This window comes from Heterocephalus glaber, unplaced genomic scaffold, assembly GCF_053883595.1.
Source record: "Heterocephalus glaber isolate CG9 unplaced genomic scaffold, H.glaber_assembly_v1.0 deba00000621, whole genome shotgun sequence".
Classification (NCBI taxonomy): domain Eukaryota; kingdom Metazoa; phylum Chordata; class Mammalia; order Rodentia; family Bathyergidae; genus Heterocephalus; species Heterocephalus glaber.
Window position 1 is genome coordinate 33,700,112 of NW_028258153.1, and position 25,103 is coordinate 33,725,214.

Below are 25,103 nucleotides of genomic sequence, written 5' to 3' on the forward strand. Positions count from 1 at the left end.
AATTATATAGTATATGGAATAGACAGGACAACAGCCAGCGTTTGCGAGTATCTGTATAACAATCCAAGAGAAAATTACTATTAATATCCTCATTTTACAGATGAAAAAACCAAGGTTTGAAATGGTTAAGTAATTTTATCCAGGGCAGAGTTTTGTGGTCTGCCTCTAGAACCTTACCTTTCTACACTATTTTAAGCTGAAAATAAATTCATTTCCTAAATTTCAGGTACTGGAATGAAAGCATTAAAAAAAAATAAAACCAATAATGTTTAAGGAAATAAAAACATGGAAGGGAGATAGCTCAGTGGCAGAGGGCTTGCCTAATGTGCAAGGGCTTGGGTTCAACCCCAAGCATCGCCAAATTTAAAAAAAAAGAGAGAAAGGAAGAAAAAGAAGAAGAAAAAAGAAGGCATTTATATGGAACACAATGGTATCAATAAAAATACGAGTGATTAAACCTACCACTCAATTTTGTATACCTGCCATAGTTACACAAGAAAATCTGGTCATTTGGGGGGAGTCTTGTTATTTAACGAGGCTTTAAACAGCTAATCTTACTTCTGAATAACACGGAATCCCAGCTTCACCACTAATTTTGTGCGTGGGTGGTCTGACCTGCCAGTGAGTTTAAAAAATAAAGGTAACATCAAAATACCAAGAGCATTTTATGTGCACCCTGCTTATATAAATAAAACACGTACATACTTACGTACAGTTCATACTTACGTACAGTTCATACCGTCCTGTATTAATGTGGAGAACATTTTGAAATAAGACTGAACTGTATAACCCTAAGTGTGCTGTAAACCTAAAGTGTGTTGTGACCTTAAGAGTGTTCTAATCTAAATGTGATGTAACCCCAAGTGGTATAGAACTGATAAGGGTGTAGCCCGAACTGGACGGGGCGTACCCAGAACAGGACAGGGCGTACCCCGAATCGGGCAGAGTATGCCCCCAAGCTGGACAGTGTGATAAGTCTGAACCAAAAGCACAAACGCCCAGTTAGAATAGTATAAAAGGAGCTGAAGACTCCAAGCAAGTCGTCGATCCGTCCACCGACCGAGACATCGGTATACCTGATCCCGCTGGAAGGAGCATCGCCGCCGACCAGACGAGACCAGAGGACAAGGCAAGTGGAGAGGCGGACAGCCTAGGGCCGACTCGATGCCCTTCGTCTACGGACAGGACCCTCTGACCCCACGGGAGGAAACGTCGCGCTCCCACGAGGACTTGCGCAGTACAGGTACAGGGACGTGGTAATTGGCAGACTTAATATTGTGTGATAAGTGTATTGAAGTGACGTGTATTTAAGTGAATAATAATATAAGTGTGTGAACTGCCATCCGGGTCCGAGTCCTCTTTACCCACGGTACCTGCTCGCGACGATTTGTTACAGAAAAGAACTTTTAAAATTCGACTTGCCTTTCCTGGGCTCTGCGGCGGACTCCCGGGCTCGGCGCTCGGTGGCCGCGCGCTCAGGTGCGTCCGCCAGTCCACAGGTGTCTCCAGGGGACGGCAGCGAGCGGAGGCACCCCCGAGGACCCCTCGGAAAGACTTCTACTCGCACCGGACCTTCTCGGCGCGCACGGGATACCCCGCGCGCTCCCGGGACGCAGGTCCTGCAGTTCTCCGGAGAGCTAGGCGCTGAGGAGCACTGCGGCTCTAGGGGCGACCCTGCGACGGTGACTTGGCCGCGAGTCCAGGCGCGGTACTCGTCCCGGGAGCCGCCGCGCTCGCTCTCTCGCACCCGCCCGCGGCGCGCTGCACCGCCATCTTGCCTCCCTCAGTAGCGCGGCGCTCCCGGGTCCTGTCCGGCAGCGGGGGAGAAACGGGAGCAGCGGGGCTCGGGTCTCTGGCTCTGGGCCAGGGCCAGGGGCGGGGCAGGGCAAGCACGGCCCTCTCCTCCTCCTCCCTCTGCCACCGCCCCGTGAGCCCCGCCGAGGCCCGGCACCGCCCCTTCCGCCCCTTCGGCGTCCGCGCGGGCGGGCCCTACGTCAGCGCCGCCCCGCCCGGCCCAGCCTAGGCCTCGGCTCGCAGCGCGGCGGCGGCGCAGGTCCCTCCCCAGACATGGCCTTGGGAGGCGGCAGCGCGTGGCGGCCGCGGCGGCCCTGAGCGCGTCCCCGGCCCGCGCCAGCCCGCCCTGCAGGCCGCCCCCGCCCGCGGCCGAGCCACGGCCCCGCCGCCCCCCGCCCCGCCGCCGCCGGCCCCGCCGCCCGCGCGCGCCCGCCCCGCCGCCGCCGCCGCCGCCGCCGCCGCCATGGGCGTGCAGGGCTTCCAGGACTACATCGAGAAGCACTGCCCGAGCGCCGTGGTGCCAGTGGAGCTGCAGAAGCTGGCCCGGGGCAGTCTGGTGGGCGGCGGGCGGCAGCGGCCCCCGCAGACCCCGCTGCGCCTGCTGGTGGATGCCGACAACTGCCTGCACCGGCTCTACGGCGGCTTCTACACCGACTGGGTCAGCGGCGGCCAGTGGAACCACATGCTCGGCTACCTGGCGGCCCTCGCCAAGGCCTGCTTCGGCGGCAACATCGAGCTCTTCGTCTTCTTTAACGGCGCGCTCGAAAAGGCCCGGCTGCACGAGTGGGTCAAGCGGCAGGGCAACGAGCGCCAGACGGCGCAGCAGATCGTCAGCCATGTCCAGAACAAGGGCACGCCGCCGCCCAAGGTCTGGTTCCTGCCGCCGGTCTGCATGGCCCACTGCATCCGCCTGGCGCTCATCCGCTTCCACGTCAAGGTGCGGCGGGGGGCGACCGGGCGGGCCAGGGTCCAGGGAGTCCAGAGGTTCCTCCGCCAAGGCTCGCGTGCCTCGTGCTGGGATCGGGGCTGGGCTCGCTGTTCCTCGTGTCAGGACACCTCGGGAGTCCGGGGTCCCTCGTGTTGGGTCCCTTCGGCCAAGACTCAGGGCCGGGCCCGGGGTCCCTCAGGCAGGAGTCAAGGCTGGGCCTGCGTGCCTCGTGCCCGGGATCAAGGCTGAGCTTGGGGTGCCTCGTGCCCGGGGTCAGGGCCGAACCTGGGGTCCTTCGGGCTAGGGTCAGGGCTGGGCCAGGGGTCGGAATCGAACCCGAGTTGAGTCGAGGGTAGGCTTGCAGTGGTCCTGCCACTGCAAGGGTCGGGACCAGGCCACCTGGCCCTGGGAGGCCCCCTCCCGGGGCGCAGCTTGTCGCTGGGCTGTAAAATGCGGGGTCTCTGGAGTGAGGGCCTGGAGCTGGCCCGATGGGCGCTAGGTGGATTTCTATTGGTTCAGGCCGAACAGTGTTCAAGTCTGCCCCTATCTGGCCTGCTTGGGCCTCACAGACGTGTTTGGACACTCGAGAGTTGATGGAGAGCCCCACACCACAACTCGGATTGACAGTGCCACCATCTCCAATATCTTTCCTGTTTCCTCTTCTTCAGGAGGTGGGCAGCTTACCAACTTGCCTTCATCTTTCCAATATGTTCATTTTCCGAATTAGTCCGTTCTTTCTTAGCAACAGGTTTATCTTGGAACCCTGTAAAATAAATAGTAATGGGGGGAATCGCCGGGCCCATGGGGAAAAGCAAGCTGGAAGTAGAATTTCCTCCATAGCTGTGGGAAGTGAAGTTTGTGTAGGGGATCTTTGCATTCTGGTCTAATTCATATCGCAGAACCTTGTGCTTTTGAATATGAGATTTCAGAGAAATTGTCTGTTTTAGTGTATGTGTGTTAGATTTCAAGGAATTATAAACTTGACAGGAGGGGATTTCGTCAGTTCTGTGACTTAGAGTTTGTTTTTAAAGAACTTCATTTTTGTATATCTGATGAGAAAGAAATAATTCAAAATTAGAGGTTAAAAATTTGGGGGCCAAGCAACACAGGCCATAAATTTGCAGGGTCTATTTTTCTGGTGCACAATATAAGTGTTCAGTGACTTTCAGCAGTGCCCCGGTGGGTGGGTAATAAGAGTTCTACGTTTTCACCTTGTGCTGTCTCTTTAGCAGCGGGCTCCTCTGCCAAAACTGGGTATAGAACTTCAGGGCCCAGGCATTGACCAGAAAGATAAACACACGTTTTGATAGCTTGCATTTTCCTTAACAGTTTTCTTGGGGAAGTTTTTTTTAGCTCTTCCACTCTGTTTTCCAGCTTGTTCTTTTATTCTTCTGGAAACTGTGCTTGAGTTCAAAGTTTGTGAAACTCTCCCTCTTCCTGATTGCCCCTACTGCCTGTGATGAGATGGTGGTTGTTAAGCCTAAAATGATAGCGGAAGTCCCACCCAGGATCCTGTTGCAATTGGTGAAATGGTTTTAAGTCTGTGGGTAGAGGCGGCTGGAGGAGTGGTGATTGGCCGGAAAGCCTGGCAGATTCTCGGTGTGCCTTTCCTCAGGGAAGTTCAGCTGAGAGGCCGTGTGTGCCGCTCACGTTTTCAGCCTGAGGCTTTTTAGGAAAGGAAAGAGATGCCTTTTCTCGGATTTGATCCCTTCCAGTAGAAACCCTAAAAGTATTTACAGTTTTATCCCGTTCAGAGATGGGGAATTATAATGGACTATAATTATTATGAGATAAGGGTGAGCTGTACTTACTTGCTTTTTTGGTAACAGCATAGGCTATATCTTCAGTCAAGTGACTTTCCAGGGAATACTGTAAATATTACTTTGGATTAGAATCAATTTATCTATTTGTATGGTTGTATGTTTTGAAAGAACTGTCGAATTATTTTTAAATTGTAAAATCTCTTTTATCTTTGCACCCTTTTGAGTATCTCACATTCGTAGCAGGTGCTCAGAATTGTGAACAATGTGTTTTTGGAATCTAGATTAAAATCACATTTTAAGTAACATATTCCACTTACATCTCTGGATACAAGCTAATTTTGTCTGTATTTAGCTTTCGATAAGCTTTTAATTTCTGCTATAGAATTATAGTATAATGTCAGTTGCACAGGTTAGTATTGTAATAGCTCCTTTCCTGGTGGTCCCTTACCTGGCAACCTCACCTAGGAAATTAAGTTACTAGAAATTTCTCAGCAACCAAGCCAGATGTGAAGAAGTTTAGGTACAACAGTAGGAAAAAAATAGCTCTTTCCTCACTGAAGAACCCATTAAGCTGTCTCACAGACTGCCCTCTCCTTTTTAGATGTAGTTTTAACAAACTTAGTTATCCATTTTCTCAGAGGCAAGTCTGCCAGAGGCAAGAGCACCATTAATAGCAAGAAGTGACAAGGGGGAAGATGTAAAAAGCTATAAAAAGCAGACATAATTCTGGGGCTATTTTAAAAAAAGAAAACCCTATGTACTTCAGTAGTCCCAAAGGGTAGTGCAATGTTTATTCTATGAGGATTTTTGAGTCAGAATAATTTATCTTTCAGTATTGTATGTTTAAGGGAGTGAGGCAGTATATACTGTTATTTGATTTTATTTTTGGTACCAGGGATCAAACTTGGGACCTTGGGCTTGTGAGGCAGGTGGCAGAACCACTGAGCTAAATCCCCAGCCCTATACTGTTATTTTTAACCATACCCAAATAAAATGGTGAAAAATTAAAACCACGATGAGGTAACACTGCCTGCGTATTAGATTGAGTGAAATAAAACAGACTGGACAGTACTAAGTACAGAACTAGCAAGAATGCCAAGGGCCTGGAACCTTGTACACTGCTCATGGGAATGTAAAGTGACATCACCACTCTGGAAAATGGTTTGGGAATTTTTTATAAAATATTACATTTATGTATATTGTATAACAATTACTTTTTTCTTTTTGAGACAGGATCTCACTGTGCAGTTCAGGCTGGCCTTGAACTCACCATATAGTACAGGCTGGCCTTAAAATTCATGGGATCTTCCTGCCTCAGCCTCCCAGGTGCTAGGATTAGAGGCATGTGCCACCATGCCCAGCAATAATTACTATTTTTAAAAAGGTTAAACATTGCAAAGGAATTGACATGAACATTTAACTCTGTATAATGTTGCTTGAAAGACATTTCTCTACAAAAATTTACCATTTTATTGGCCTTCTCTAGCATTTTTATAAATCGACAGGAAGATATTTTCCTTTCATCCTTGCTTAGATAGTGTTTCTTTGATAGAGTACTACTATGTTTTTGATATAGTTATAATTATATTTCTCTGACCATTAGAAGTTGGCCTGTGTATGGACTAATTTTGTTCAGGAGACTAAACATCCTAACTTGAACTTGGCTTTGGAGTTTTCTCTTCTGTGCATTCAGTCTTCATAACCTTTGTTATTTTAAAATCTTAGTAGCATCTGATTGCTTTCTTAAAAGCTCTTATACAAGACTAAGACTGGCGGCATAGGTGTGAGGGTTTACCCACAAAGTCCTTCAGATCTTAACCTGAATTGGCTTCCATTGAAATTTTGTCAAATCGGTGCTCTGGTTTATTTACTTAGATCTTACTGTTTTAAGACGGTAAAAGAATTTGAGATTAGACTATGGTTTGAAATTTTTATGGTCAGCATAATAACATGTCTGTTTTTAGGGATGATGATCTCTTATGCACTGAGTGGGGGAAAGAACTACCTGATACCAGACCAAGCGTTTGCTAGGCCCCTTTCTCCCAGTCGTTCCCTCATTCAAGGGCTCAGTGCTTAACTGCCACGTTTTACTTGTGCAGAATCAGGATCTGCCAGTTAAGTGGTGCGAGACAAGTCACCAGTAACCCCTTCAAGAGCAAAGGGCTGTTCAGTTTGGCTGGTTCGGAGTACTTTGGGAGTGTGCCTGCCAGTTTGCCCACACACCAGTTCTGAGAGCAAAACATCTCTTTTTCCAGGTAGAATAGGAGCAGCAAGGCTTTTATGAAAAAGAAAAGCACCCGTCATCAGACCCTGAGAAGGGATAGTTTCTTATTCTTATTTCTTTTTTGGTACTGGGGATCAAACTCACTTGTGAGGCAAGCACTGTGCCACTGAGCTAAATCCCCGGCCAGTCATCCTTTTAAAAAAGTATTTTTCTGTAGTGTGCCAGTTTTGTGACTGCTGTCATGTGATGGCTTACAACAGGGACAATTTCCTAGATGTACTTAACACAAACCTAAATAGTATAGGCTTCCAGGTTATATGCTAAACCTATTATTCCTAGGCTGCAACCCTGTATGGCATGTTACTGTACTGATACCATAGGACCAGGCAGTTGAAACACAGTTGTAAGTATTTGTGTATCTAAATGTAGAAAAGGTACAGTAAAAATGCAAGCTAGGAATTCTCCACCCCCCATTTTAGGGCCTGGCATGGTTGCCACATGTCTGTAATCCCAGCACTTGAGAGGCTGAGGTGGGAGGATTGCCATGAATTCGAGGTCAGCCTGGACTACACAGCAAGATCCTCTCCAAAAAAAAAAAAATCTTATGAGAGGACCACTGTAGTATATAATTTAGTAAGGCATTGAAATCTTATGAAGGCCTGACTGTAGTTTAATTCACTTACCATAATATCTTCAAGATTCAGTCATGTAGCATGGGGCAGAATTTCTTTCATTTTCAAAGCTAAATAATATTCTAATGTGTGTCTATGCCACATTTTGCTTATTGTTTTATTGATGGGTATTTGATTTCTACATTTTGACTTATGAATAATGAATAATGCTTCTATGAACATGGTATACAAACATCTGTTTGAGTCCCTGATTTTTAATTCTTTTGGGTATAAGTTTAGAAGTGGAATTGCTGGATTATATGGCAGTTCTAACTTTTTTTTCTCTTAGTGCTGGGAATTAAACCCAGGGTCTCATGTGTGCCAGAAGAGCATGCAGTTCTACAACTGAGCTGTACCCCTGGCCCCTGGTCTCAGTGTGCCATTCAGGCTGGCCTTGAATTCTCTGTGTAGCTCAGGCTGGCTATCATTTTTAACATCAATGTGTTCATACCATACATTATGTATTGATTTTTTTATTATGTAAAAAAATTCCATGTTTATACTTAGAGACTTCATTCTTTCTACTGCCTGCATAGCATTCCATAATTTGTCCAACCCTTGCAGAGGGGACACACACCCTCAGTAGATTCAAGAGTGAGCACATTTTGAAAGCCAGGCAGAACAGTGGAGTGGAGTGCACATTGTCATGTCTTCAGATTTCTTGAGAGCTAGAAATCCATACTTTATTTGAAATTACCCCATTGTAACAGTGCCAAGCAAAGCAAGGCTTCTGGCTAAATTCTGATTTGGATCCACCTATTTATTGGAGTATTGGCCTTTCCTTTTTTTTTTTTTAAGAGTAGGAAAATTTATTGGGGAATAAGAATGGAGAATAAGAATAGCTCCTGAGAGATAGGAGGGGTCCCGAATGGGTTGCCAATGAGCTCACTTCTCAAGGTAGTTTTATAGAGCAAAATCATGAAGGTGGTACAATGTGGATAAAAAACTATAATCAGTGAATAAGATTATAAGTATAGTTGCCTAGGTAACACAGATATATGGATGACATCATTAACTTGGGTCAATAATCTATATAGTCTTAGTCTTTTTAGTCTTAGTGGTCTTAGTCTTGGTGGGTGGAAGAGGATGACTCACCCTCAATGAGATAATGGTCTATCTATATGGGAAAGCCCAAAAGGGTGGTACCAATAATCTCAAGCTTCTGTTCACCCCATAGGTTGGAGTTTTGGTTTTTATCAACAATTACCATTCATTTATCATACAATTACCATTCCTTTATAAATCTCTTCCCACCCCACTTCCCTTTTTCCCTAAAGTTAAACCTCTCAAAGCCCACCCTGTCTTTTTCCATCTGCTTCTTTGAACTCTTTGTGATGACCAAAGCACTTGTTTCCTGGGGTTACTGAAGTACTACATTCCCTGAGTGCCAGTTGTCTCCTCCTCCTCATTAGTTTCTGGTGTTGCCTCCTGCGAAGTGGCTCTATCCACGTTTTCATTCAGCATCTGCCACTTTCATGCACCCTCACTGTCTGCAGACTCCAGCACCTGATTTTATGGGATCGTGCATACCCAGTACCATCAACAGGACCCTGACTAATCTTGTCCTTAGCCTGGCCTCCTGATTCTTAACTTTAGTAAATTTCTTTTTAGTTTTCCCGGGTCTCCAACCCTGTAATGAGCAAAAAAGTGGCATCACCTTTAAAGGACCTGCTGTGTTCTCCCTTCTGTGCTGGTCTCTGCCTTGTCTCCTTCTGCTTTCCACCATTTCCTCCTTTCAGACTCAGTTTTCACTTTCACCTCTGACTAGCTCTATTGTTCACATCAGAGAAACACTCACTTCTACCCCAGAGTCATTTTGTGATTTCAGTCCCACTTGGCCCGTGCCTGCAAAATGACCAAGTGCTCCACATACCAGTGCCTCACAGTCTTCTTCACTTCGTCCCCAACACCCCCAACATGTGCACTCACCAAGGCTTCCCCAGTGATGTGAAAAAACCCTTTGGTGGGCTGCAAAACCAAATGATTGGTTGTTTACCAGCATTTTAAAATGATGCCGAATAAACATAAAGTTGTAGAATGAAATAGAATATGCACTGTATACTAAATGGTCTGCACCACTTCCTGGCTCTTTGTCATTCTGTGGGAGCCCTTAGTGGCCTCTGGCCCCCTGCAGGCTCCCCGGGGGAACTCATCTTACACATTCTGGCATTGCAGTCCACCCGGTCTTCAGGGAGGCCCCTCTCTTGATCAGGTTTAACAGAACCATCAGGACCTTACTCCTGGTTCAGAAGTGTGAACCCTCTTGCAGCTGGAACCATTACATCTTGCCTCATGATTCAGAATTTCTCTGCTATATGTTTTAAGTGTAATGTATTCAACCCGACTGCATACCATATTTCCCCAAGAATTGTCCAATCTCTGTTTATGATGTTTCCTCTTACCTGATTACTTTCTTACTTTTGCTTTTCAAAAGTCTACTTATACTTCAAAGTCCATCTCAAAGGCCATCTTCTTCTAGGAGTCTCTTGTGATTTTTTTATAGGGTGGGGTGGGAGTATACCCACATTTGTTTGTAGCATATCTCCCATTGTCTATTTGATTTTGGCTACTGTCTGCTTACCTCCCTCGTAAATTGTAAGCTACCTCAGGCCAGGAAACATTCTGCTAGTGTCTCTTGTATGCTTTAGCATGCAACACTCAGAATATTTGTTGTGTTCTATTATGTAGCCAGACAAATCTGGTTACCTTCTTTCATTACTTAAGATTTATTTTTCTTACCTTAAATTTCTATACTCCCTTTTGTGACTTTTCCCCGGGGTAACTAGTTCTCCTCTCAGCAAATAATTGAGAACCTGTGATTGACCAAGTGTAGAGGAGCAAACAGAACCGGAAAGGAGGGAGGCCTTCTGAGAGTGTGTGTGCTAGTCAGATTTTGGTTGCTGTGGCCAAATACCTGAGAAAAACAACTTAGAGAAGGAAATATTTACTTTGGCTCATGGTTTCAGAGGTTTCAGTCCCTGGTTAGCTGGTTCCCTTGCTGTGGGCTTGAGGTGAGACAGAATGTCATGATGGAAGGAGGTGGTGGAGCAGTGTTGCTTACCTCATGGCAGCTGGGAAGCAGAGGGTGAGAAAGAGCACAAGATGAAGGTGCCAGGTACCAGGCACAGTCCTCAAGGGTCACACCTGGTGATCCACTCCCTTTACCTAGGCCTGTTTCAATCACCTCCCAAGAATGCCATCACATCATGATGATCTCGTCAGTGGATCAGTCCACTAATGAAGTTAGTCACCTTAAAGCTCTGCCTCTAAATACACAAGACTTTGGGGGTCATTTTAAATCTAAATCATAATGAGCTTACAGTGTAGGGTGGGAGAGTGGCACTTAAATCATTTTTCCATGTTAATGTTTAGATTTCTCTCTCTCTCTCTCTTTTTTTTTTTTTTTTGTGGTACCAGGGATTGAACTCAGGACCTTGTGCTTGCAAGGCAGGTGCAGTGCCACTGCGCTACATCCACAGCCCTGGATTTAAAAAAAATTCTATCAAGCAATATATTTACTCATTGAGGACCTGTGAGTGGTTTTCGACTAAAGTTGACATATGGGGTATTTGGTAGTGTCTGGTGGTGCTTGGTTTTCAGAGCTAGGGAGTTACAAGTGTTAACTATAATCATTGGGTAGGGGCTACTGAACATTTTGTGATCTATGCAACCCCCCACCCCAAGCAAAGAATTATCTGGCCCAAAATATCAGTAGCGCCAAGTAGTGCAAAGAAATTCTGGTATGAATAAATCAAAGATTTCTAAGCTTGGTCTTGAAAAACCATATAAATGTTGAAACAGAGATTTGTAATTTCAACAGAAAGAAAATACAACTTAATTTTCTAAATTAAAATACACATATATATGCGTCGTATCTCTAAAATATTTTTAGACCCACATTCCTCATTTAGTTTTCTGAAATTTATACTAATGGAAAGAGGCTAATTAACTCATAGTATATGTTTCAGCTTCAATAAGCAATCAACCACAGTGATAAATGTCAAATACTGTGTAATATGAAGAAGTGATTTTTTTTAATTTGAACAATTAGACTATTTTCCAGTGGATTTATAGACAGAATTTTCTAAATAAACAGGCTTATTACATGAATTAGAGTTCAGATAATTCTTAAATTCTCAAAATATTTTTGTATTAATCTAATTTTTGCATATTCTCCAGAAAGTAAGTCCCATGAATATCTTGCCTGTTACCTGGCTCTTAGAACAATACCTGGCATGTAGTGGGTGTTCACAGAACATTTGATGAATGAGTATGACTAACCAGTCACTGTAGTCAACAGCATGCAGGGCAGTGTGATGGCAGGAAGTGGAAATTTTCAAGTCTAGAGTTAATTCCAAAGGTTAGCCTGGCCACCTGGCACAGAGGCTTTATGTTTGAATAAGCCTTTTATGCGTCTTAAGAGATGTGTAGAGGACTTAGAGGAGTGAGTGCTTAGGTAAACTGGATGACTTTTGCTGTCCTTTCTCTGGTATACCTAACTCTGTGGCACCTTGTTCCTAGGCATCTTAGGGAAAGTGCAGGGTTGAACTTGACACGCTGTGTCATCTGCAGAGGTGATGGTAAATCCACGTGTAATAGCAAAAAAATGTACGATTTAGAGATAGGACTCTTGTACTCTCGTCATTTGGCATTTCTTAGTCTGTCTCAGGAGTAATTTGCTTTTTGGGAAAAAATGGATTCACCATGCATGCTGTTTAAATTTATTAGACTGGCAGTAGCTGGAGTGTTACAGTTGGCAGGTGACTGCTTCAATCCAGAGTGCCTTGTTCATCTTGTGAAATAGAGCACATTCTTGAGGGACAACTGCTGGCCCAGATGCTGGGGGGCTCCCTGGACCTCTCAGGTGGTATTGTCAACCTCCCGGACAACAGGCAGTTTCGAAGTGTTGCTAAATAAATCATATCACTGAGGTTCATTTTTCAAAATTCTAAAATTTAAATGTTTTTGGTATTTTGTATTTTGGAATTATTATTGCTATTATTATCCTGAGGGTCTCGTTATATTGCCCAGGCTGGTCTTGAATTCCTGGGCTCACTTTTTTTATTAGCAGTGCATAACGATTGTGTTTATCATGAGGAATTTGTACATATACATAACACATCTTAATTCTTTTTTGTCCTCTTCTGTGACCCTCCCTGTCCCTCCACATTTCTTGTTCCCCATACCATTTGAAAAGCCCTATTTCTATTTTTTTCTTTGACTTTTTTTCTTTTTTAAAAATCACTTTTTTCCTTCCTTTCTTCCCTCCTTCCTGTATCTCTTGTTCCCCTTCCCACTTGAAAAGATCTCCCTGCTTTCTTATTCCTGGGGTCTATTGATCCACCCAGCTTAGAATGAAAAACAAAAATTTTTTTTTTCTTTTTTTTGAGACAGGGTCTCTACCTCAGGCTGACCTTGAGATCACTATGTAGTCCAGCTACCTCCAGCTTCTGGAATGAAAATTTTTTTTTTTTTTTTTTTTTTGGTACCGGGGATTGAACTCAGGACCTTGCGCTTGGGAGGCAGGTGGTGACACCACTGAGCTAAATCCCTGGCCCTGGAATGAAATTTTAACAAGAATAATCTTGCAATGATTTAGCTGTCATTAGAAGATTAATATAGTAAGCTGTTTTAAATTAACTCAGAAGCCAGGCATGATGGCTCATGCTTGTATTCTCAGCACTCTGGGAGGCTGAGGCAGGAAGATTGCAAGTTTGAACTTGGCAGCCTGGGCAACTGAGCAAGACTCTGTCTCAGAAAAGGTGGACTTGCGTTGGGGGAAGGGGCTGGGATGTAGCTCAGTGTGACGATGATGGCCCTTGGTTCAATTGCTGGTAGTGCAAAAAAGAAAAGCAAGATTCAGTACAAATAATGTGAATGTTTACTTTTATCATTTTTTAATTTTTAAAGTACAAATTTGCGTCTAATGACATCTTATTTCCTTATTTTATTTTATTTTATTTTATTTTTTTGTAGTACCGGGGATCAAACTCAGGACCTTGCACTTGTGAGGCAGGCGCTGGAACCACTGAGCTAAATCCCCAGCCCCTTATTTTATTTTTTTTAGAAGGGGAAGAAAACAGATTTTTTTTTACCAAATAAGTATTGAATCAGGCTGTGATCATATCGTAAGCAATCTGCTAAAGACATTGGAAAGATAAAGAGAAACCTCACCTTTGGATATAGTCTGAGAGACACAATCCATGATGTATATGCTAATAGTTGTTATCCAAAGGGAAACTAAAACTGCAATCTTTTGACAGGTAGGAAGTCACATGTAGGCTGTTTGAAAAGACTGGGAAACAAGGTGATACGTTTTTCCGTTTTTGTGGTTTTGTTTTTTGAGACAGAGTCTTACTGTGTAGTTCAGGCTGGCCTTGAACTCACTATACTGTATATCCTAGGCTGGGCTCCAACTGTTGGCAGTCCTCCTGCCTCAGCCTCACAAATGCTGAGATCACAGGTGTGCACTACCACTCCCAGCTCCTTCCCCTGTGTTTAAACATCGTGATAAAATGCACAAACATAAAATTTACGATCCTAATAATTTTTAAGTGTACAGTTCAGTAGCATTAAGTATATTCACAGTATTGCGCAGCTGTCACCGCCATCTATCTCCAGAATTTTTTCATCTTCCTGAACTGAAACTTTGTTCTCATTATTCCCTCACCCCCATGACCACCATTCTCCTTTCTGTCTCCTTGAGTTTGAATGTGCTAGGTAACTCATAAAGTGGGATTGTGTGGTTCTTGTCCTTTAGTATCTGGCATATATAACTTTGCATAATATCCTTAATGTTCTTCTATTTTGTAGCATGTGTCAAAAAATTCCTTCCTTCTTAAGGCTGAGTGATATTCTGTTGTACAAGTAGACCACATTTTGTGTATCTACGCATGTGGGTGGATGCTTAGCTTGCTGACACTTTGCGTTTATTTTAACTAATATTGCTATGAACATGCATGCATAATTATCTCAAGACCATATTTTCAACACAAGTGGAATTACTGGGTCATAATGTAATTCTTTTTTTTTTTTTCTTTGAACTGCCATAGTGTTTTTCACAATTGCCGTCCTCAGTGCACAGGGTTCCGTTTTCTCCACATACAGTGCTAGCTAATGTTTCATTATCTCTTGAAGAAATTTATTTTGGTAGTGGCTACCATGATGAGTGTGAAGGAGTCTTTTGTGGTTTTTTTTTTTGCGGGTGGGGGGGTCGGGGATCGAACTCTGGACCTTGCGCCTGCAAGGCAGGTGGCGGAACCACTGAGCTAAATCCCTGGCCCTTGTGGTTTTGATTTGCATTTCCCTGATGATTAGCGAAATGGAGCATCTTTCATTTGTCACACCCTTATTTTAAAAGAAACGTTTTTCCTATGACCATCACACTCAAATGCTTATGAAATAAACATGAAATATTACATATGATTACTTAGCTACTATTTCAGATTTTCTGAAGGGGAGGATTTCTTTTAAAGACATTGCATTGTATGTTGTAACACTTAGTTGTCCCTTTAAAGTAAGCAAAAACAAATCTCATCAAAGTGGAGTTAATAAGATTAGAGGACAGAAGCATGAGAACAAATTATACCATCTAACGCCTTTTGACTAGAGATTGATTGGGTAATGCTCACAGCCTGTCCTTTTTTTCCTTAAACCCAAGAATTTCAGTCGACTTACATCCTCTTATAATCAGTTTAACTCACATCTTCTATCTCCAGGAGCTGGCTGGAGGATGTCACGTTGTTCTTTGAGCAAATGTAAAATTACTCTGAAGTAAAGCCACATATGGTATTCTTTGTGTCAGAAAAATCTGTGACAACCTCTAGTGAAAAGTTATCAAGAAACCATTTCACATAGCTTATTTAAAAACATAGTAACTGACATTTATCAAGTGCTTATTACTTGAATGATTTTGAGCTGTTTATATGTAGGATGAGTCACCACAGCTACCCTGCAAGGGAGAGGAATATAATTATTTTTAGAGATGAAAAAGTTGGAGCCTGGAGGTATAAAGTCACCAGTAAGGTCCACCTACCTGGTGATATGAGAAAGCTCACTGTAGAAGTGTGCCTTCCTCCCTGGCTGGGAGCAAGCAGCAGGGCCAAGTCTTCCTTCCGATGGGGCTGTCCCTATTGCTGGTTTTTGGAGACACTTGCCAAGAAGGCTGGAGAACTTTTTAGTTAGTATTTCTTATAAAAATAGGAATTTTGAGGTATCTGCCCCTTTTTAAACAGTGGCATTTAAAACTATTGAGATTAACAGATTGACCTAGGATTCTGTGGTAAATTTATAGTTATATAAAATTAGCGTACTAAGCTAAGTGCTAAGTACTTCCTTGGGACTCCAGATGGTAACCTTTTGTCGTTAAACTTTTCTTCGGCATTAACTGTACCTACTCTGTTTGTTGGGGAGGGGGCACCAAGGAGGAAGAGATTGTGAGGTTCCCCAGTCCCTTGCTGGTATGTCAGGCTAGAGTGTTATGTAAGAAGCTGGCCCCCTTGTCAGTCAGGGAGAGCAGAAGTGGAATGCTCTCCTGGGTGTGTGTGGAAGGAGTTTCCCACTTTCACTTCCTTGATCTTAAGCTTGCACCACTTTTAATGTGGCAGATGGTCTCAGTGGTTACTAGCCCAGGGGTTTTCAGTTGTGAGGCAGCTCATATAAGTCTGATTTACCTTCTAAGGGTGATTTTCCCCCCTCTTTTATGGGCTATCTATAATAGTTTTGAGGGGTTGAGTCTTGTTTTATACTTTGGAAGTGATTAAAATAGTCTTTTCAAGATTGTATTTCATAGTTTTTACTCACTTCTAAAAAATGAAATTAAGAGTTTCATGAATGAAATTATTGAAACACAAATTTTATTGTATTATTCCCAGTCCTGACCAGGCATGAGGAGAAGCAGACAAGTAAGAGCTGAAAGAACATGAAACATTGCACTGACTAGAGCAGGAAACGGTGTTGCTCCCATGTGTCCCTAGGACTTAATTTTTATTTTTGGTTAAATAGCTTTTCTTAAGCCAGTCTTATTATTGTCCAGAATCTCTCTCCTATCTTCATCCAAACCCTTTCACTTCCATCAAATCCTCTGCTAGGTTTTTACCAGGCTACCCTTGACCTGGATCCTAAGGAATTGTTCATTTGACCTCTTGTAACTGTTCTTAGTTGTTTGACTCCATTCACCCACTCAGTCATTCATAAATATATAGTTAGCTGAATTCCATACTTTGTTTGCTTTTCTGCTTCTGTCAGTGAGAAGAGTACCTTCTCCATATCAGGGCCTTTTTCATATGAGACTGCTATTCAGGCGAGGGTTCCTTTCTCAGGTCCCTGTTACCACTGTGTTTAAGATGGTAATTAGAATGGTCACTCAGCTGATGTCTTATCTCAGTATATTGACTTTTTAAAAACACTTTTTATTTTGAATAATTTTAATTTTGTAGAAAAGTTGGAAAGACAATACAGAATTCCCAAATATCCTCTACAGCGTTTCCATGGATGTCAGCTTCCTACCAGCTAGTACAGAGGTCATAACTAAGAACCAGCCTTGGCGGAACACTGTGACCATATTGTGAACTTCTCTGATGTCGCCTGTCCTCCCGCTAGAGTGCTTGTCTGTTCTAAGACTCACATGACATTAGGCCCCTCAGCTCTTCATTTGCCTCTGGTCTGGAGCAGCTTCTCTGCTAGTCTCCTGATCTTGACACTTTTGAGGGGCTTGGGGTAGAGTAGCCCAGAGGTGTGGTTGCTTCTTGTCACAGCATGGCACAACACAGCCTTGGTCACCTGATTACTGTTGTGGGTAGATAGTGCCTCTGGTGAGCACTTCTACCTTTGCCTTTTGTTTTTGGTTGTTTTGAGACAGGGTCTCGCTGTGAAGTCCCTTTCCCTATTTGTAACATCCTCATTCTTTGGAAGCAGTATTGAGTCCAGCCCACATGCAGCTGGTGGTGGGGCGGTCTGAAGCTCCACCTGTTGGAGCAGGGATTATATATTGGAATTCTGCTGTAGAGGAGCTATGTCTTCTCTCCACATTTATGTAGTCATTCGTGTCATCAGTGTGTGGGTCATGCGATCACTTTGTTTGGGCTGTGATCTATTCCTGTGTCACCCACCCTACTTTCGCATTCTGACAGCGTGCTCTGTTACAAGCTGTCTTGGGTTGGCCCTGGGTCACACATATTCCTTTAGTTTGGGGGCTTTTCCTTGTTTACCGGTCCTACGAGATGCTTTGGACATTTGTGTTTCCTGTGCACTAGGCACCGAGAAGACTGTGCTGCCAGGGTGTATAGCAGCCTCACCGATGTTTCTGTCCCTGCCCATTGCTGTGTCTCTTCACTTGAGTGCCAGTAAGATTCTAATCCTGTGCTGCCTCTCCCCTTGCTCCTTGGTACCTTCTACCTTCTGCCTTTGGCAGGTTCATTTGGTTTTGCCCTGATGTTCCTGCAACGCAGTGTCAGAGTTGTTAACCCAGACCCAGGAGACACACTAGGCTAGTAGGCTTTGTTTAGCCTTAAGGCTTCCAGTCTTGTGATTATCATGAGTTTTGACAAATGTACAGAATCGTCTTTCCCCACCACTCTGGACTGTCAACTTTTAACTCTTTACACTTTTCATGGTTTTCTTTGGTAGATACCCCCCCTTCTCTCTCAGTTGAATAACTGCTGAACCACACTTCCGTTATTCACCCATCGAGAAGGATAACCTCTTTATACCCTTGTGGGTTATTTGATCTTGTCTTTGGTGTTGGGGATTGAACACTGGGCTTAGAGCATGCTGAGTGTGCTTTGCCACTGTGCTATAGCCCCTGCTTCACCCATGGTTTTAAACTCCTTTTTGTTCTTTTGAGATAAAGGAATAATGAGTTGTTTGGTTTTTGGTTTGCTTTTGTTTTTTGAGATAGTCTTGCTAAATTGTCCAGGCTGGCATTGAACTTGGATCTTTTTGCCTCAGGTTCCAAAGAAGCTAGATTACAGGCATTTGCCACTGTACCTCATTCATAATGGGTTTTAATAGGGGGAAGGATACTAGAATTCTAGAAGTTTGAAGGAAGCTTAAAGAGACATCAGAGTTTACCTTAGTAGCTGGACAGGTTGTCTGGCTCCTCCTTGCTGGCTGAGACTTAGGAGATTGAAATGGAAGGATGAACAGAAGTGGGGTAGGTGAGCTCCTCCTATCTTTGCTGCTGGGGTGACTCGTGCTTGTTCATGGGTGTGATTCCATTATCTTTTGTTTCAGGACATTACTGTAGTTCTAGCAGTAAGCTGTTTGTTTAATGCTGTGTGTACTTTTGGGGAGGATTAAGGTATTGTTACTCATTTGCAAATTAGAGTTGTGAATTATTAACGGTTAGGTGTCTTTTGGGGGGGACATGGTCTCTGTAGTTCAGGCTGGTCTTAACTCACTGTGTAGCCCAGGGTGGCCTCAACTCACAGATCCTCCTGCCTCAGCCTCCTACCACTTAGTTTTTTAAATGCTAACTTGAAGTTTTATGTGAATGAACAAGGGATTCTGTTAGAGAAGGGGGAAAGAGGTAACTGAAGAACTCCACACACCACTTTGCTTTATAGGCTCTACTGGTTGTTGGACAGAGAGAGACTCCATCTTACTAATCTATAGATAAGATAAGGAATCTTTGGGGACCCACAATGAAACAGGTTTTACATCTTTTGATGCTTACACTAAGCTTTGATACAAAAATGCATATGCTATGGTCCTTGTCCTCTTGAGAGGTGCAGACCTATAAAAGATTTTGCCCGCGGTGCTGTAGCACAGAGATGACCGTAGTGTGGGCTCTAATAGGAGTTTGCCAGCTTGTTATTAGTTTTTCCATTTAAAATGTTTTCAAAGCACAGTTCTACCACCCTGCTAAAACTATGATGGATTTTGATTTTTCCTTTCCAGGGTATTTCTACAGTGTTACATATTGGTAAATACACCCTATTGCATTCTAAAATGATTTGTTTGACATTTATAGTGAAATTTCCTCCACATTTTCCTACCACACTGTAGGTACCTCTGTAGAAGTTACCATGATCCTTTTTATGCTTTAACTGTGTTTTTTATCTGGTAAGGGCAGCATATTTTAGGCTCTATTTCTTGGAATGAGGATATTGGGTAGGTTCAACAGTATGAATATTTTACAGCTCTTGAATATACTGCTTACTGTTTTTCAGCACTCACAGCATTATTTGAAAGCTGACAGGTTAGACTTTTCCTCTGTTGATCCCAGGTGGAGCTCATTGAATCCCTCTGCCCTTCTGCGCCTTTGCACTAGCTCCAAGTTTGCAGGGACATGACCCCTTGGAAACCTTCTCAGGGCCACCTCGGCCTTCAGGTCTCGGTTAAAAAGCCTTTCCTCATGAGAAGCCTTTCATCCTCTCTGGTCCCTTCTCTCTTGGTCTGCTCCACCCTGTGAAGCACTTGGCCAGGGAACTGCAGTATGAGCAATCAGGAGATAAGCCATGATCTTTTAGGCTCCTTAACCACAGAGGTGGGCCTGCCGTCAGCCTCAGTTTCCTAGAAGAAGGGGTTTAGTAAACCCCTCACTGATAAAAATACAGAATGTGATAATTGCCTGGGTTTTTATTCTGGGCTTCCTCGTACGAATCACATGACTCCTAGGGCACACAGTCACGCTGCCTGCCCTTTCTAGAACTCCTGCGAGGTGCAAGTGGGGCAGGGAGTGGTGACTCACTGGTCTTTCATTTAGGGCCTCTGCTTTGGATACACAGACTTACTGTTAGAGATGTCTGGAATACAGCCAGTAGTTTTTAGGGATTTAGAAATACTTTAATACAAAAGTTCTGTGTAATAAAATTATTTGAGGTAAAGAACTTGGACTTAGGGATTACCATTTCTGGAAGTGAGAGAATGAAACTGGTCTAATTTTAGATTTTTTAAAACTATTCTATTTTAACTGGTATACATGGTGTTTAGCTTTAGGGATAAACTTATTCAAAGGGATAAACTTATTCAAAGGAATAATATTTGACTAATTGGGTGTTTTATTTATTTTTTGTATTGAGTAAAATATTGAAGTTTTTAACAAGAGAACTTAGTTATTTTTCCTTTAAATGTCTTAGTGAGATTTCATTACAGCTAACATTCCAGCAAGATTTGATAACCACTTTTATTTTGAAAGTCACTGAGAAATGACATTAAGTCTAAGTGGTGCCCAGTGGAATTTTCTGAGGTGATGGAAATGTCTGTGATGTGCAGTGAGAATGTTAGCTTCTTTTCACATGTGACTATTGAATGCTAGAACTTAATTTTGAATTTAAATTAAAATTTCACTCAATACAGTTATGTATTAACATAGTTCTAGAGATTTCAGGATAAGGGCACATGAATATCTCTAATGCTCTGTGGAGAGTAAATTTTTCATTGTTAATTGCTTGATTTAATGTAAAATTCTATCCTCTAAAATTCCTTATCTTTTGTAGAAACAAAAAACCTTCTAGGATTTGTGTCGGACAAATGAGCATTGGAAACAACAGGAGAGAAATCCGTGGTGTTGGATTTGAAATATTTTAGGAGAGTTGTTTTTTTTTTTTTTTTTTAGTGCTTTTGGGTATATTTCTAGGTTTAGGGAGACTTCAAAGGGCTTGAAATTGGAGCTGGTCTGGGTGTTCTGTGGTGAGGGTTCATTACAAGAAAAGAAACTTTGGCTTACATTTTTCATCACTAAAAGGACAGGTGATTTAGAGCTAACCCAAATGGTAGTCCTGGCATTGTGTGGGGGGCACAGGACAACAAGGAGCAGTTATTTTTAGAATGAGCATGTGTACCCTTATATTGTTTCCCTGCACTTCTTGCCACAGAGAGTAGAACTATTGGACACATTTGTGAAGGATAATGCTTGATCTTTACTGTTTTTTAAAATTTTTCTGATTATTGTACCTACTTGATGACACATTTGATCTACTTCTTTTGCTTGCCCCGAACATGGGAGGCTTTTCTGTCTTCCTCCTTCTCACTGTTTTCCTCCTTTGTCTTTCTCTCCTTGTTTCTCTCTCTTACTTCAAATCATTGTCACAGGGCCAGCCAGCTCTGTGCATTTTCAGCAGAGTGGTCTTTGAATTTGACAAGAATAGAAAATTAGTTTAGCAGTCTGGCTGGCAGCGTAAGTTACTGACATAAGGTGACTTGAAATCTGATTTCCCACTGAGATTTCCTGCTGGTGCAATGTGCTGCACGCCTTATTATGGCACTTTTTGACCATTTGGTTTTCTTGGATAATGTTCTTTTCTAACTTTTCCATTTCTGTGTAAGCAAGTCTGCTTGTTGAGCCTGATGCTGTGATTTTGTCTTACACCTGATGAAGTTTTTTTCTCGTTTGTGTAGGTTGCACAGAGCATTGAGGATCACCATCAAGAAGTGATTGGTTTCTGCAGAGAGAATGGTTTCCATGGCTTGGTGGCATATGACTCTGATTATGCACTGTGCAACATCCCCTACTACTTCAGTGCCCATGCCCTTAAACTGAGCCGCAACGGGAAAAGTCTCACGACAAGCCAGTATCTGATGCATGAAGTTGCCAAGCAGCTGGACCTGAACCCAAATCGTTTTCCCATTTTTGCTGCTTTGTTAGGTAGGTAGAGCAGTGTGAAAACTTTATTTTACTTTATAAGGGAGTTATTATACTGTGAGCATATTGACCTTTTAAGTTATTTCAGTGCTCAAATGTTTTGATTGTGTATCTTACTTTTTTTTTTGGTACCGGGAATCGAACTCAGGATCATGTGCTTGCGAGGCAGATGGTGTGTGTATCTTAAATTTAAAAGAATCAAGGAATGGCCTCTTCCTTAGCATTCTTTGTGATATTTTTTGGACTTGATGATGTACTGATTTTCTTCTTGAGCAGTTTATTTATATATTCTACCTGGGCCGAAAAACCTGATCTTGTGAGTAAACTCAAAGTTTTGGAAAAATAACATTTCTAAATCATATGTGTTAACACACGGCCACTATGAAACTTAGACAACCTTTAGCAAGATTATAACGGAAGAATATAGTGTGGAGTTAGCCATGTTGTGATCCCCCTCATATTCCAGACACTCACTAGTTTAAAAGAAAAACAAAAACTATTTTAAGTGAATGTGTAATTTTTTAGAATACTCTCTTGGAGGAATTCTTTAAGCTTCATTCTAAGAAAGAATGAAATCTTGTTTTACTTGAGATTTTCTTAATTTCCTTTATGTACTATGTTTCTGAGAGGTGCTGTGCTCCTCTTCCACATCACATCTGCCTTGTGTATTTTCTGTCTTTGCTCTTGTCAGCCATCTTCTCTGTGCTTTCAGTGTGCATGTCTTAAGCTGCTTTAACACCCAGCTCTAACTTGTTGAGTTTGTAATAATTGTGTTCAAATGTAAGTAAATATGTTTGAGCACATTACTCCTCTGATGAGACTCTGATTCTGGTGGGATTTGGGGCCCATTTGGAAGTGGCTTGGTCTCTGGTAAAGTTACTGTGCTTGCCTTCATTTTGTATCCTGGGAAGCTTAGCAGCCCATACCTAGCCTGCTTGAGAGGAAAGTTATATTGTGGGTCATTGTTAGAAATCCCTAGTTATCAGAAAGAGTTCTATAAAAATTCTAAAATGTTTTATTCTATAAGAAATCAGTTAACAAAACTGATTTTACAAATTATTTATAGGGGTCTAATTTCAAATTTAGTTTCTTAGGGAACTCTTGTGACTTGGGATTTGGAAGATTATAAATTAATGTAAATATATTTTGAAATATTAAAATATAAAAGGATACTTTGATAAAAGTGAATTGTGTGGGTGGGTGGTACATTGTATGGAATGTTCTGTGTTTGCTTGGGTGTTTATGCAAAATGACTTCATATTCATTGACTTTCAATGGATGTGAAACTTACATGCTCTTAGAACATGGAGGTGTTAGTAAATTTGAAATGTGGAAGAATACTTGATTTTCTTATTTAAGAGGTATTGAGTACATTTCTTGGGAGATAATGCTAGCTCATTCTTTTCTAGTGATTACATTGTGAAATTTTGAAATAAATGAAAAACAAAGTAATATTTTATCAAATTAATTTAGGCTTTAGAATCTCCTCATATAGTTTAGGCAAATTATAATTAATTGATGAGCTTTTTTTTTTAAATTTTAGATTTTTTAAAAGTTCCAGTGTCCTCAAATGAGAAAGCTTATCTTTCTTTTCCCTTTTGTAATAGAAAATGTAGCTAGCTGTATAAGTTTTTGTTTTAGGAATGTTGGGTGGAATATTCATTTCAGGTATTTGAGCTACGTTTTTGTAGAGTTGATGTTGGAGTTGGCTTAATATTTTTTTCTAATTGAATCCTTAAAAAACCCAACACACACACACACACACACACACACACACTGTCTGACACTGAATATTTCACAGTTAAATTTTGCACAATCCATTAACAGAGGAAAGCCGCATATGTAGAGTCAACCTGGACATTTAAGGTTTAACTTTGCTGGTCTGGACATCTTGGTAATTCATATATCTCTGTTTACAATGTGTTTGTGTGTTTGGAGTATTATCATTTAGTGGTATTGCAAATGATCTCACATTGCTTTGCTTTCCATCAGCAGCTAATTAATAAGTATCTTAATATGGAGATGATTAAGTCATGTTATAAAAGTCACAGAGTTATTTAGGAAATTGCTGCTTTTAAATTGCATTGAAATAACCAGCATACTGCAGTTATTAGTGTATTAGGCATTCAGTGATACTGTGAAAGCAGCATGTTCCCTCCAGAATGTTTCTTAGGCTGGGGATGTATTTCACACCCAGCAGGTATGAGGCCCTGGGTTCAATCCTCAGTACTGTACTCCCCCACCAAAATCTTAGTTGAATGCACTTATTGGTAGACTGAGACAGCAGTAACAAATAGGACAGACAGCTCAGTGACTCAGCGTACTGTTGTAGGATGTACTTTGTCACATGTATTTGTGGGTGATGATTCATGCTACCTTAATTATCATTTAGTCTTAGTAAGGAAGATTTTATAACTGCAGGTTCCACATTTGGCTGTTGCACTTAGGACATAAAAGTTTGAGCCACAGCTGTTTCATGAATAACTGAAAACTTGTGTCTAGTTGGTCTTATCAGACTGACCTTTCACAGACTGTGTTTATTTAATTAATACTATGCTGGGGAGTTGCTTAGGTTTGTACCATTGTGCAGCCCTTAGTTTAAATGTTGTTAGAATTGTACTTGAGGCTGCTGCAAGGAATCTGCTTACTGTACGTTATTTTATGTTAGACAGTGAAGAAATATTCTCCGTTGCTATTTGGAAGTTGTATGTAATGTGTCAACAAATTTGGAAGTTGTATGTGATATATAAACAAACATGCAGTGATTTGGAAGTTTCCTTGTGTCACTTAATAATGATTGTTTATCCACATTTATATGATGTTGTCTACATTTATATTATAGGAAATCACATACTACCTGATGAAGATCTGGCTTCCTTTCATTGGAGTTTACTTGGTCCAGAACATCCACTAGCCTCACTAAAGGTATAAACTTCAGTTCATTTCCAACATTTATAATAACCGTTGATTTTGCTGTTACTTTAATATAAGTTATGTTCTTTACGATAGAAGGAAATGTGCTAGTAAGCGAGCAGTGTCATGTTTCCCCTCTCAGGTACTGCGCTTAGAAAACAACCATCTTTCCTTCCCTGTTCCTAACACCGGTATGTTAGATAAATTTATAAGTCCTTTGAGAATT

At 42.1% G+C, this 25,103-nt stretch overlaps 1 protein-coding gene across 3 annotated transcripts in view; it reads left to right on the top strand.

Moving 5' to 3' along the window:
* The first annotated feature begins 1,003 nt into the window (after positions 1 to 1,003).
* The window catches only part of Fam120a (family with sequence similarity 120 member A), a 102,303-nt gene continuing 78,203 nt past the window's right edge, over positions 1,004 to 25,103 (top strand). For 2 of the 3 annotated variants that reach the window (XM_004870062.4, XM_087205944.1), the window contains exons 1-3: positions 2,010 to 2,731; positions 21,721 to 21,967; positions 24,807 to 24,889. In XM_004870062.4, coding sequence (XP_004870119.1) covers positions 2,258 to 2,731; positions 21,721 to 21,967; positions 24,807 to 24,889 — 804 coding nt within the window. In that variant the 5' untranslated portion in view covers positions 2,010 to 2,257. Of the gene's footprint in view, positions 1,244 to 2,009; positions 2,732 to 21,720; positions 21,968 to 24,806; positions 24,890 to 25,103 lie in introns of those variants that run through there. The other variant, XM_087205943.1, reaches the window with a different exon arrangement.